Raw genomic sequence first — 14,209 nt, forward strand, 5'->3', positions numbered from 1 at the left:
TTTTAAATAATTTATTAACACGTACTAACTTATGTTTCCCTTCCAACAATGCTACCAATGAGGTAGGTACTATCATTATCCTTATTTTAATGAGATGAAAAAATTGAAGTCAGATTAAGTAAATTATTTAAAGTCAAATAATTTATAAAGGGGAAAAACTAGATTGGAATGAAGCACTCTGGTTTCAGGACATGTACATATGAAACCCAACACCCTGTAATACCTCCCCCAAGAGGTGAAGGATGAGTCAGATTTGCAGAGGTGAGCCAAAATCTTTCACGCATCTTCTTGTTACATTCCTTAGAGGTTTGCATGCAGTTAAACAGGGAATTAAAAATTGCTTTCTTGTGACGTTGACCGAAAAAGAGATGATGTGTTTGGCAGCAGTTTCAAAGAAATATTTAAATATATGGGTTTGACTCCCTTGGACTTGTTAAAGGGGAAGGACCAGGTGATAAGAGAGGGCTCTACATATCATGTAAACTTCCTTGTCAAGGAGGGTGGAGTTAGGGAAGGAGTGAAGGCTTTTCGAAGGTCAAGTAACCTCGCCGAGTTGGGGTTTTTCTCCTGCTTGGATTGGGAAACTATAAAAACACAGTTTGGGATTACTGCTGTTGCTGCTGCTCACTAGATCACAGTTACTCCGGGACAGATCTCACTTCAGGATTGCAGGGTAAGGAATTCCTAGGTGGGATTCGCACCCAAGCGAGGCGGAAACGCAGCGGGAGAGCTCTAGATTGACGGCTGGACCTGCCCGCGCCGGCACCGCAGCGCGCGCCTGTGGAGGACCGCCGCCAGGGGACGCCCACGCCCGGCTGGGCCGCTCTGTCTCCTCCCCTGCCCGCTCCCCGCCCCTCGCTCGCCCGGGCGAGCGGAGAAGGCGGAAGTAGGGGCGTCCGCGGATGGGGCTCGGGCTTCCGGGGGATTCAGTAACGGCGGCCTTCGGGTCAAGAGATTGGCGTCCTGGCACCCTCGGCTTGGAGTGCGGTGCCTTTCTCTCCTGGCACCTTGGCTGAGTGGAGTCCTGCGGCCGGGCGTAGTCGGCGGCCCAGCGGACCGGAGTGGTGAGTCTCCTTCTGACGGCTCCCGGCGGTGGCGGCCTCTCTCCCCACGGGCTGGGATGCCTCCTCCTCTCCTGTTTCTCACTTGGGGACGCCGCCCCTGGCCCCTAGCTTCCCACGGGTTGGGGACGCCGCCTCCTCTCCCCTGGGTTCCCACAGGTTGGAGACGCCGCCCCCTGTCCCCTCACCTCTGCTCCGCCGGCCGGTGGGGACCACCTCCCCGGCTCACTCCATCCCCCAGCTGGAATCTCGCGCCAACTTTCTCGGCCCGACTTCCCCCACCCCGCGCATTCCCCTTCCCAGAAAAGGAAATCGCCTCCTGTATTTTCCTATTGCTCGGATGGTACCGGCTTAAAAAAATCTCTTTTAGGTTCTCAGCGACTCCCTCTGTCACTGTCATGGGAGAGCTATTTTTGGGTTCCCTGTTGAACTCAAATAGACGTCCCAGGCAGCAAGTGTTTTTTTTTTTTGAAAGAAAAGGTTCAGCTGACACGAATGTTCCTCCCCCGCCCTTGCACGCGGCAGTTCTAGCGATTGTTCCAGACGCTGGGTTGATAAAGCTGTTCCTAGTATTTGGCTTCAGGGGAACTCCAGCTGAGTTAGGACTGTCTTGAATGTGAACAGAAAGCACCTACAAATTTTAGGAGCTTCATACAACGTATAGTATTTGCGTGTTTTCTCTGGTTTCTCGGGAGTGTAAATCACTAAATGTCTTGCTACACAGGCATAGAAACAAGAAAAACTTGAAATTCTGAGTGTTGGCCTTGTGAACCTGGCCACTGGTATTTTATCCATTCCCTTGTGATTACTCGGGAAGGGAGAAGGGGCTTTTCTCATGTTGATATGGGAGTGGGGTGAGGACGCTGTGGCTTTTTTTGTGACTCAAGGAAGGAATGTGTCTCAGGCCCTTGTTGCCCATGTGATGATCAGAGTTTCAACCTGCACGCACTATATACATCACAGTATTTAAGAATTGTAACTTGAAGTCTTTTCTGTGACAAATTTGGATACGTGATGCTGATAAATTTTTGGCCACTTAGATTTTGAAAGAAGTTCAAATCTTTGCCTCCTGGAGGAGAACAAATCATCCCTAGGAAAGGGAATGTCCCCTCAAATTTATGTTCAAAAATAAGGCATAGTAGTTGACTCTTTTGCAGCACCTTCGCCATTGCAGCCCTTTTGCAGGTCTTTGCAATTTTAAGAATAGATCTTAAGGATTTGGTAAATAGTTCTTGTTTCTAAAGCTAGTAGCAAATTAAAGGTAATTTCTCAGTGTTTTGTATTATGTGGTTTTACTTTAAAACTTAAAATTGACCAGTTCAAGACATAACTTACTGATTTTTTAGCTTGGTACGTTTCTCTCATTAGCATCTGTTGATCTTAAAGGAACAAAGTTTTGTGTATCGCTCTACTCCCCTTCCCACAAGATACTTAACAGTATACTCTTTGGAGCATGATATATAACCCCATACTAATAGGTGAATTTAAGCCATGATTTCTTATAAGGCTATTTTTGATATTCATTTTGCAGTCAAAATAAGTTGGCAGTGGTTACATCCCACAATATTTAATTAACTCAGTGCTTACTGTACTAGATTCACAATTACAAAGAGGGAATTACAGTCATGAAGCTCTTAACGTACTAAGGAACCATTTAACCTTTGTGCTGTCTCTTCCATTAATTCATATAGAAAGCCACATGAATTCTGAATGTTAGAATAGAAAAGAGGCCAAAGAAATCTTTGAAGGTAAGAATATCTGTTTACTCTTATCTATTTTAGCTTATGTAAAGCCAAGCGTACCTCTGTAGCATCTCATGAAGTGGATACCTAAGGCACCATATGAGGTTAAAAAAAAAATACTAATAAAGCATAGTATTTTCTACACGGTTGCCAGATCATCATCATCTTCTTTTTTTAAAAAATTATTTACTTATTTATTTTTGGCTGTGTTGGGTCTTTCGTTGCTGCACGAGGACTTTCTCTAGTTGCAGCCAGTGCGGGCTACTGTTCATTGCAGTGCACGGGCTTCTCATTGCGGTGGCTTCTCTTGTTGTTGAGCACAGGCTCTAGGTGCGCAGGCTTCAGTAATTGTGGCTCGCGGGCTAAATAGTTGTGGCTTGTGGGCTCTAGAGTGCAGGCTCAGTAGTTGTGGCCCATGGGCTTAGTTGCTCCGCAGCATGTGGGATCTTCCCCGACCAGCGCTCGAACCTGTGTCCCCTGCATTGGCAGGTGGATTCTCAGCCACTGCGCCACCAGGGAACCCCCCCAGACCATCTTCTATAGCTGACTCTAAGCACTTTTTGGGTTTTTTCTTGGTGTTAATTAAAATAGTTACTCACTGTAGTTAAGAAAGTGATTTTCAATTAAGTCATCACAGTCCCTAAAAGTAAAAGGAAAAAACGTTTTAACTTGCCAAAAAGAAAGAGTAAACCTAAAAATACTGAATGGCACTCAGAATACTGCTTTAGCTTAATTTTCCCTTTGTAGTATAGTTACATGGGACTACATACTGTAGACAGAGTGACTACCTAAAAAAGTTTATTTGAAAGATGAAAAGCTTCTGTATTACTTAAAGCATGAAAAATAATGGCATCTATATTTTTAAGAGTGCTCACTTTCATGTCTTGACACTGCATTCCTGCAGTGGAGTTCCTTTTAAGGAATTGTGACTGATTGGACAGATTTTCTTAGTAACACATTTGCTATAAAAGGTCTCTAAATCTAAAGACCTGCAAGTCTTTTGGACTGGATAGCAAGAGGGCAGTTTATCGACTATCCAATAAACTGAATTTTAACTGGACATTTGGGCAGAAAAGGTAGACTTAGCTCAGGGACTTTTGCTTTTGTCTCCTGGCTAGCATTTTGATATATGCTGTACAACCAAACGAATATTAATTTCTCAAAAGTGATTTTACTTTAAAAAAAATGGTTAAAGTTTCAAAAGGTAACTATAAGACAAATACCGTATGCTAACACATATATATGGAATTTAAGAAAAAAATGTCATGAAGAACCTAGGGGTAAAGAAGGAATAAAGACGCAGACCTCCTAGAGAATGGACTTGAGGTTATGGGGAGGGGGAAGGGTGAGCTGTGACAGGGCGAAAGAGAGTCATGGGCATATACACACTAACAAACGTAGTAAGGTAGATAGCTAGTGGGAAGCAGCCGCATGGCACAGGGATATTGGCTCGGTGCTTTGTGACAGCCTGGAGGGGTGGGATAGGGAGGGTGGGAGGGAAGGAGACGCAAGAGGGAAGACATATGGGAACATATGTTTATGTATGACTGATTCACTTTGTTATAAAGCAGAAACTAACACACCATTGTAAACCAATTATACCCCAATAAAGATGTTAAAAAAAAAAAAAAAGGTAACTATACCTGGAATTATCAAAGGTATATAAAATGTGTTCTCATACTTACTCTGCTTTTGGGAGTGGGAATTATAAAGCCTTTGATATTGGATATCAAAACATATCATATTGGATAACCAGCATCTATCAGAAACTATAAAAAGTTATATACTTTTTGACCTAATAATTCTACTTCTAAGAAATTTAACTAAGGTAGTAATTGAACACAAAAATGTATATGGGAAGAAAAATAACAAAGGATATAAACCCTAGTATAGCATTACAGTGTTATCTAGCAACAGATTTGGAGGGTATAACAGGGGCCTTATAACCCCATCCTGGAGCACAGGCGTAATAACTAGTTCTGCTCTTTGCCATTATCTTGCCATCCCTTCCTCCTTATCAACTTGTACTGAGTCTTCCACGGGATTCTGCATTAGTTATAACAAGGCTTTGCAAACTGTTTTTAACTTTTCAAAAATATTATCGAAACTAAAAAAGTAGAACAAAACATGAGTTTTTCTTTACTGATTTTTTGGAATTCTGTCAACCCAACCTGATAACACTGGACAGCTCATGTTTAACAGAAGCTGTGGTCAGCATCTTAGTCTAGTGTAATAAAAATAAATGGAAAGAAATTTTAAATTCAGCTTTATAGACAAAGTTATCAAAACATAGACAAACATAGGATAGTACAAATTGCACAGGCTCTGGGTGAAGTAGTCTTGGGTTCTGATTCTAACTCTGTTTCTTATTAGTTGGGTAATCCTTGGCAAGTTACTTAGCCTTTTAAAGCTTCAGAGTTTCCACTTTGATAACCGGGGGGGGGGGCAATAAAATTGTTAAATAAAATAACTCTATAGAGGTACACATAATAACAACTCATTTTTACTTCCAGGCACAGTTCTAAGTGCTTTGCACATATTAACACATTTAATCCTCTCGGTAATTCTGAGGTGGATTCTTTTGTTACCCCCATTTACAGATGAGGAAACTGAAGCACAGAAAGGTTATATAGTTTGCCCAGGTCATACACCAAATGATGGAGACAAGAGTTAAACCCAGATCATCCGATTCCAGCATCTAAGCTGTTCACCACTTCATGATATTGCCTCTCCAGCCAGAACAGTGCTTCATCCTTTGTAGGTGGTCATCAAATGCTACTCAAAATCTTTTTGAGAAGAAGAAAAAGGTATCTATAGTGGTAAAAAATAGAGGATTACTGTCTTAACCCACTATTTGACATGGTGGCAGCCAGGATTTTTATATAAGAATGAGACAGGCGGGGGATACCTTGTCTACCATATTGGCTGGAGGCTTACATTCTGTTTTCTAGAACTCTGGTTGACGCTTGAACAACATAGGTTTGAACTGCATGAGTCCACTTATACATGGATTTTTTCCAATAAATACTACAGCACTACATTATCAGAGGTTGGTTGAATCAGTGGATATAGAACCACAGACACAGAGGGCAAGCTGTAACGTTATATGTGGATTTTTGACTGCGTGGGTGTCGGCACCCCAACCCCTGTGTTCAAGGGTCAACTGTATATCTGGTACATAGTGGGAATTTTCTATACATGTAATTACCTACAAGAGAGACCTGGTTAATTAGGCTGTGAACTGCTTTTAGACCTTAGCTTCTCACTTGTAAATTCTGGTAATGGTTTAGAATTTGAAAGCATCCCACCTACCATGAAAGCAATAGTTTTCCATAGGCAAACAAAACCTCACTTGTTTTTCCAGTCATTAGTAATGAAACATAGTCACTTGACATGACTGAAGGCACGAGGACATACAGATATACTTTTTCAATTCCGTTCTTTCTGTGTAATAGAAATTGCCACACTGAACATTTGGAGGTACAGTTGACCCCTTGAACAACACAGGTTTGAACTACACAGGTCCACTTAAATGCAAATTTTTTTCAGTAAAGGATCTGTGGTTATTGACTCCGAGGATGTGGAACTTTGGGAACAGAGGGCCAAGTCGGATTTTCTATTGCTCGGGTGTCGGCCTCCCTAACACCTGCCTTGTTCAGGGCTCAACTGTAGTCAATAGAGTTTTAGATCTAGAAGAAGAAACTGAGATCCAAATGGTTAGTTGCCCAAAATCACATAACTAATAGTTTCTCATGATCATCTGATCCTTTGTGCATTGTTCGTCCTCACACTGCCTGCTGGTCGAGCTGTTCTCTTCAGCTCTGGATACTTGAAGGAAGTTCAGCAGCATAATTAAGTTCTTCAGCAGCTGCCTAATGAGCACCTGTTAGGTGAAAGCTCGTGCTGAGTACTGAGGAAATGAACATTCTTGAAACTGCAGTCATAGAAAACAGACATTTAAACAGATAATTATGCTAATTATTACAGTTGAGGTATGTTTCTTCTTTTAACCTTATATTCCATCCATCCTACTAGATCATGAACTCCTTAACTTGTAAAATAGTAGTCATGAAGCAAAGCTGAAAAAACTTTGAAAGTTTTCTGTAAATAATATTAACAGAGCTAATGTTTATCAACTAAAAGGTGGCTTGCATAGATAGCTATGATACGTGTGTGTGTGTGTGTGTGTGTGTATGTGTATGTATGTGTGTATGTGAAGGCATTTTTTGTCTTGCTATTTCTTCAGAGCAGTCGATAATCACCTTACTATGAGTCTGCTACACTGGGAAAACAGCTGTGGATCCAGCCAGTCTGAGAGCGACTGCTGTGCTGCCATGGCCGCCAGCTCCTGTGGTGCTGCAGCAAAAGATGACAGTGTGAGTGGAACTGCCAGCACAGTGAATCTTTCCAGCTCTTTTATGGAAGAGATCCAGGGATATGACGTGGAATTTGACCCACCCCTGGAAAGCAAGTATGAATGCCCCATCTGCTTGATGGCATTACGGGAAGCAGTGCAAACACCATGCGGCCACAGGTTCTGCAAAGCCTGCATCATCAAATCAATAAGGTACGTGAGCATAAGAATGAACCTATAACAACCAAATAGAACATTATTACATAGAACACAGGGCATCCCAAGAATAGTCTTATACATAAAAAGCTACTTCAGGAAGAACACTGAACAGAAAACTGAGAAATTTACATTCTTATTCCAGTTCCTACTGTAGTATGAAAGGTAATTACTATGTCCTCCCCTCCTTTGACCCTCAGATGAATAAACAATAAGTAGCTACTTCTACTTAAAGCAGTTGTATTGTAGACTAGGGTGTGTCTCTAAGCTTTAAGAAAATAATTTAAAATAATGTACCTTAAATGATGATCCTACTAGAATACGATAATCTCAATGATAATCTCATTACAAATAATGCTGACTTTATGAGTAATCGTTATTCTCATTTTAGCCACATTAAATTTTGTCTGCTACCTGCTGCCTATGGACAACTGTAAAATAACCAGTATTTTTAAAGAAAGTATTGATTGATGGCTCTGCCTTCATAATATATCCAGAATTCAATCCCTGCCTCACCCTGTTCTGAATCACCATCAACTCTCTCACAGGCCTCCCTACTTCCACCCTTGCCTTCTTCCAGGCTGTTCTCAATATAGCAGCCAGAATGAACCTGGTAAAATAAGTAAGATGATGTCATCCCTGCTCAGAGCATTGCAGCAGGTCGTCTGGGAGTAAAAGCCAAAGCCCTTGTAAGGCCTTATATGATAGGTCCGTAAATTTTCTGATCATCTCTCTATTAGGCTCCCCTCCCCTCTACCAATTCACTCTTTGCTGTTCCTTGAACTTGTGAAGCATGCTCTTGGGGAGTTGGCTTCAGCTGTTCTCTCTGCATCTTACTTCAGTTAACTGCTTAGTCAGTGCCCTTTTCTCCCTCCAGTGTGGCTCAGATCTCACCTTCTCGTAGGTACCTTGGCTACCCTGTTTATACCGCAGCATGCCTTTCCCCACCTCTTCCCACACTCTCTATCTCCCTTACCTACCTTTCTTTTTTTCTCTAACACTTTTCATATTTAAAAATATAGATAATTTGTGTGTTTATTGTCTGCTTGCTCACCTGGAGTATAAGCTCCTTGAGAGCAGGGGTTGAGATCTATTTTAGTTCTTGATATTTCCTAAGTGCCAGGAGTAGCACCTGATACATAGTAGGTGCTCAGTAAGTCATGATTGCATCAACTGAACAAAAGTAGATGGGGTTTCCGCAAATGATTAAAATTCATCTCCTAAGAAATAGATACATTTTACTATAATTCAAAAGTTAGATGGGAATATTTTTAGGTGACTAAGGAGTTCTATACAGGACAAAAAAAATGGAAGAAGTGGGGGAATTTTAGGTTCTTCAACTAATAAGCATCTCGTCATATTGGTGAAATCATTTTTAAGTAGGTTAGCTGGCTGTTCACTCATCTTGTAAGTTTTTTTCTTTCGACTTTTTTTTTTTTTTTTTTTGCGGTACGCGGGCCTCTCACTGCTGTGGTCTCTCCCGTTGCGGAGCACAGGCTCCGGACGCGCAGGCTCAGCGGCCATGGCTCACGGGCCCAGCCGCTCCACGGCATGTGGGATCTTCCTGGACCGGGGCACGAACCCGTGTCTCCTGCATCGGCAGGCGGACTCTCAACCACTGCGCCACCAGGGGGAGCCCTGTTGGGAGGTTTTTGATTACTGATTCACTCTCCTTACTAGTAATGTAGTCTGTTCAGATTTTCTGTTTCTTTATGGTTCAGTCTTGGTAGGTTGCATGTTTCTGGGAATTTATCCATTTCTTTTAGGTTGTCAGATCTGTTGCCATATAAGTGTTCATAGTAGTCTCTTTTGATCCTTTGTATCTGTGGTATCAGTTGTGATGTCTCCTCTTTCATTTCTGATTTTATTTGAGTCCTCTCTTTTTTTTTTCTTGTTAGTCTAGCTAAACTTTTCTGTAAAATTTGAATTTGTGGTAACTACATCCATACTTGGGAATTGGCTTAACTTAAGTTACAAGGGAGCATGTGTCTTGTTTCAATTTTGGGGAAAAATATGTTACCCAATGGTGAATTGGCAATATCTCTCTAGAGTTGGTGTTCTCATCCTCCACACTATTGGCATTTTGAGCCAGATACTTCTTTGTTGTAGAAGAATGTCCTGATGTTGTAGGGTGCTTAACAGCATTCCTGGCCTCTGCTCACTGGATGGTGAAATAGCCCCACTTTCCCAGTTGTGAGACCCAGAGTGTCTCCAGATGTTGCTGGATGTCCCCTGTGGTCAAAATTGCCCTAGTTGAGACCACTGGTTTAGGGTATACATGAGAACAGTGTTAAAGGCTCACCTTTTTTTTCTGTTTATAATGATTTTCAATTTGTATTGTATTTAGGTAGAAATAGGACCATATTATGGATCGTTGATTTTCCTGTAGGTGAAGATGTACAGAAAAACCCAAGTGTCACCCATGCCCAGGAAGGTAGCTAATCTTTAGCAGTTTTTTAATAGCAAGATATTCATGAAAATAGTGGAACAATGGTCTGAAAAGGAAGTAAAACCTACAAAAGGAAGTGTGAGGCTTTTTTTTTTTTTCTATCTCCCTCTAAGCTAGAAATGACCACTTACTTCAACTTTAATGTTCTTAAAGGAATGGCTCGGAAATTTCTCATCGGTTATAGTCATTCGGAGAATCAAAAGGCAGCATCTCAATCCAATTCCATTTTCCTTTGGAGTGATTGCTAATGCGGTGGATAATGGTTTCCAGTTTACTTTGAAAGGTTCTTATTTTCTCTTAGATATCCATCACTTACGTTTGGGGAATATATTTCAATAAACTTGTTTACATCCCTGGTTCTCAAAAAATATTCGACAGTAGGATAATATCATGCAGTGTGAGAGAAGCCCTATAAAGACTGACTATGTCGGTCACATTTTGTAGTTCTAAGGCATTTGACAGCAGACTCCCATTTTCAACAACTTCACGTGCACAAGAACCACCACTGTTGCTTTACACGTAGGAGGTGTGCAACAAATGTTTGAGTGATTGACGCTCTGTAGCCTATCTGACATGCCACATTTCGTGAGTGAAGATTGAAACATCCCAAAAAGTTAAAGGGGAATGACAGACCCAAGCTTCCTGGGGTAGTTTTTCCCATCGTAAGGTAGAATAAACCATTGGGAAGCAGGACATAGAGGTCCTTTAACTCCTGATTACATTGTATGTACCCTAGACATAAAAATAAAGGAAACCTTTGTTGCCCGTGAGCCAGTGTTGATGACTGTTCAAAGTAAACCTTAAAATGTGGCCTCCTGGGGCTACTTACTGCTAATTGGTTAATTTTTACTTATGACTAATAACTATAGACATGTTATTAGTATATTCTGAGCAGCATATAATTAGTTACATATCCCTAGTATGTTGAATAGCTGCTGATAGAGGCCTGCTAGACTGCCAAAATTCCCATCCTTAACTTTCACTTCATTTGTGTTGTTCAAAATATGATTTTATTCAATTTCTCATTTTTTGGTTGAAATCTATCCCACAATCTAAAATCCCATACTAGTTTTTGATAGATAATCCATATGGTGCTAGTTGTATCCATTTCATAAAAGAATGGTTCATAAACTGTCTGTAAAAGGACAGTTTATTTTAGTGATATTATACAATATAATGTGTTCATTTATTTTCTATAGGAAATAAATAGAGAATTTATATGTGGTGAATTAAAGTTGTGTGTATTTTCTAATGTGAATGTTTAAAATCTACCAAATAATATGTATTTTATTTGTTTCTTTTAGGGATGCAGGTCACAAATGTCCAGTTGACAATGAAATACTGCTGGAAAATCAACTATTTCCTGACAATTTTGCAAAACGAGAGATTCTTTCTCTGATGGTGAAGTGTCCAAATGAAGGTTGTCTGCACAAGATGGAACTGAGGCATCTTGAGGTATTAAAGTTATTTTCTAGCTGTTAGCATATAGGCAGGGAAGTTCCTAGAGAATAGGAACTTTGCTGTGTCCATCTGGATATTGCCAGTGCCTAGCATATAGTGATTGGTTAGCAAATTCTTGCTGAATTGATACCAACCCTTTCCTTTCATTATTGAATATAAATATGAGTAGAAACTAGAAATTTCTTTTTCCATCTACTCTGGCTTTGCCCCAGTGATGATAAAAAATAAATCAGTATTCTATAAGTTTTTTGGGTGAGCATTATCTGCAATAAAACTGAAGAGCATTTTAAATACAAGTGTCACATTTTAATTCCATAGCTTCATTTCTCTCATTTTGAAATAAGCAGCAAGTCACATGTAGCCATCATCTTAGCGCCATCGTCTTAGCACCCTCATACTTTTTTCTCTGGTTTTCTAAATTATTCATTTTATTATGAACTATAATATAGTTCTCCTATAGCTTGAGATTAACTGAATCCACGAGATAAAATAATTTGCTTTTAAATTAATCAGTCCTTAGTGTGGTAGTTTTACAAGAAGTTAAATATTGCTTATGTTCCATTTGAAATTAAGCATTTAAAATATATTTGTAACTTGCCCCCTTTACTTAGCTCCTTTTGGAGGAACGGCCTTTCGACACTACTAAATTGATAATGAGAAAATCTGACTTCTTTCCAACTCTCTTCCCTAATTGGATACATGAACCTGAAAAGTCACATCCTTTGTATAAACTTTCCATTCACAACCATTCTTTGGAAAAAACCCATTAAGGCCTTCATATTGTGGTTCTGTGGTGTGTACTAAACAAAGTAGGTTCACTGGACAATTCTATAGAAGAGAACAGTATATTCTTTGAAGAGATTATATTTAGATTTCTTAAGGATTGGCAAATACTAATTGATAATTTTTTTCCATCATAGGATCATCGAGCACATTGTGAGTTTGCTCTTATGAATTGTCCCCAATGCCAACGTCCCTTCCAAAAATGCCAACTTAATATTCACATTGTCAAGGAGTGTCCAAGGAGACAGGTTTCTTGTGTAAACTGTGCTGTATCGATGGCATTTGAAGATAAAGAGGCATGTACTAACTTGGATTTGTTAATTCCACTACTATTTTTTTTTTAATGTACAGTGGAGGGGGTTAGCAGTAGATGAAGATGTTAATCCAGTTCTGAGTCTGTATTATAAGTTGTGAGACGACTGATTTTTTAAGAAAGTAAGTTCAATAAACCATTCTAGTAAATGAGTGTAGAGTTTATATTTTCATCTCTTTCTGAGAAAGCATTGTTTCTACTGCTTACTACAGTAGTAGATCTACAAGTAACAAGTTTTTAGGAAAGGTATATGCTGATCTGTTTCCCTATGTGATATTTTAATGACCAGTCTTGGATTAGAGACAAATAAATAAAAGAATTACTGTATAAGACTTATATTTTTCTCTTTAAAAAAGAGAATGAGTGGTTAAAACTTTTAGGAGATTAAGTTAAATCCTACAAAGTGTGTTCCTTTGGTGATAATTCATCAAAACATATGATGAATTCACTTATCTGTACTTATGTTATACTTCAATTAAAACATTTATTTTTAAAAAGAAACTTCATGGCACTTGACAGCGTCATGATCATAGAATATTTTTCCCATTTATAAACTGGGATGTAGAGAGATTAAGTAATTTTATGTTAATATTATCAATGGCAAAGCTAGCACTGAGATCCTAGATCCTGGATCCGTATCCTGTGTCCCTTTTACTAAAATAGAGTACATACAATTTATGTTCTTTTGTAACTATTAAGATACTTCCTTAAACTGTATTTCTTACAAATTTATCTTGTTAATTTTCCCTATTTTCTTATGAGATCAAGCATATTATGCTCTTTAAGTTGATGAATTATTCAAAAAAATGTCAGCTAACTTGCTAAAAAGTCTGAGGCATAATTAGAGCAAATTGGTGTCTTCTTAAACTTCAGTAAATTAAATGGACCTAACCAGAAGGGTTAATTATTTCTTAAATTTTTTGTATTCTAGAAAACAAGGCTCACCTTTCTGGGGCCTTTGAGAACATGGGCCTCCTGCCCTAATCATGCTTCTGTTCTTTACCCTCCTGATAAGAGTTTTAATTGAATCATGCTGCTGCTGGAAGTTTTTGGAAAGGTGTCTTTGGAGAATTGCAATGTTGTTAAATGATGCTCAAACAGTCACAGATGCATCTTTTGTATACTATCATATTCTGTTAAAGAGCTGGAGGGTGAGATGAATCTCATTACTACACTGGCAAAGGGAGAGAAAATAACCTTTATAGATTATTCTCACATTTTTGTTTTACACACATCAAAAAAAAAATAGGTTGGTGTTGCCTTTTCAGGTTTTCTCACTTTTTTTCTTATATTTCTTTAATAAAATTTAGATTCATGACCAGAACTGTCCTTTGGCAAATGTCATCTGTGAATACTGCAACACCATGCTCATCAGAGAACAGGTATAATGATTCCCTTTCATAAATCAGTATTTCCATAAACAGGTTAAAGAAGTGAATTAGGTTTTTAACTGAAAATTTAAATCAGTAAGGCAAAATGAACACAGGTTGAAGAAGAATTAAAACTATGTGAATTTTAAATGCAAATCAGAATCACAATGAGGTATCACCTCACACACTATCATCAAAAAGTCTACAAATAATATTCTGGAGAGGGTGTGGGGAAAAGAGAACCCTCCTTCACTGTTGGTGGGAATGTAAATTGGTGCAGCCACTATGGAAAACAGTATGGAGTTTCCTTAAAAAACTAAAAGTAGAACTACCATATGATCCAGCAATCTCACTCATGGGCATATATCCCCAAAAGATGAAAACTCTTAATTTGAGAAGGTACACGGGGAATTCCCTGGCGGTCTGGTGGTTAGGACTCTGCGCTTTCACTGCCGAGGGC

At 39.4% G+C, this 14,209-nt stretch overlaps 1 protein-coding gene across 4 annotated transcripts in view; it reads left to right on the forward strand.

Moving 5' to 3' along the window:
• Positions 1–885: 885 nt before the first annotated feature.
• The window catches only part of TRAF6 (TNF receptor associated factor 6), a 32,180-nt gene continuing 18,856 nt past the window's right edge, over positions 886–14,209 (forward strand). Inside the window, exons 1-7 of one of the 4 annotated variants that reach the window (XM_030864661.2) lie at positions 886–1,064; positions 2,753–2,809; positions 5,404–5,610; positions 7,050–7,370; positions 11,127–11,277; positions 12,204–12,362; positions 13,690–13,761. In XM_030864661.2, the coding sequence (XP_030720521.1) occupies positions 5,576–5,610; positions 7,050–7,370; positions 11,127–11,277; positions 12,204–12,362; positions 13,690–13,761 (738 nt within the window). In that variant the 5' untranslated portion in view covers positions 886–1,064; positions 2,753–2,809; positions 5,404–5,575. The remainder of the gene's footprint in view (positions 1,065–2,752; positions 2,810–5,403; positions 5,611–7,049; positions 7,371–11,126; positions 11,278–12,203; positions 12,363–13,689; positions 13,762–14,209) is intronic. The other 3 variants (XM_030864664.2, XM_030864663.2, XM_030864666.2) reach the window with 3 other exon arrangements.

This window comes from Globicephala melas, chromosome 8 (genome assembly GCF_963455315.2).
Source record: "Globicephala melas chromosome 8, mGloMel1.2, whole genome shotgun sequence".
NCBI classification, from domain to species: domain Eukaryota; kingdom Metazoa; phylum Chordata; class Mammalia; order Artiodactyla; family Delphinidae; genus Globicephala; species Globicephala melas.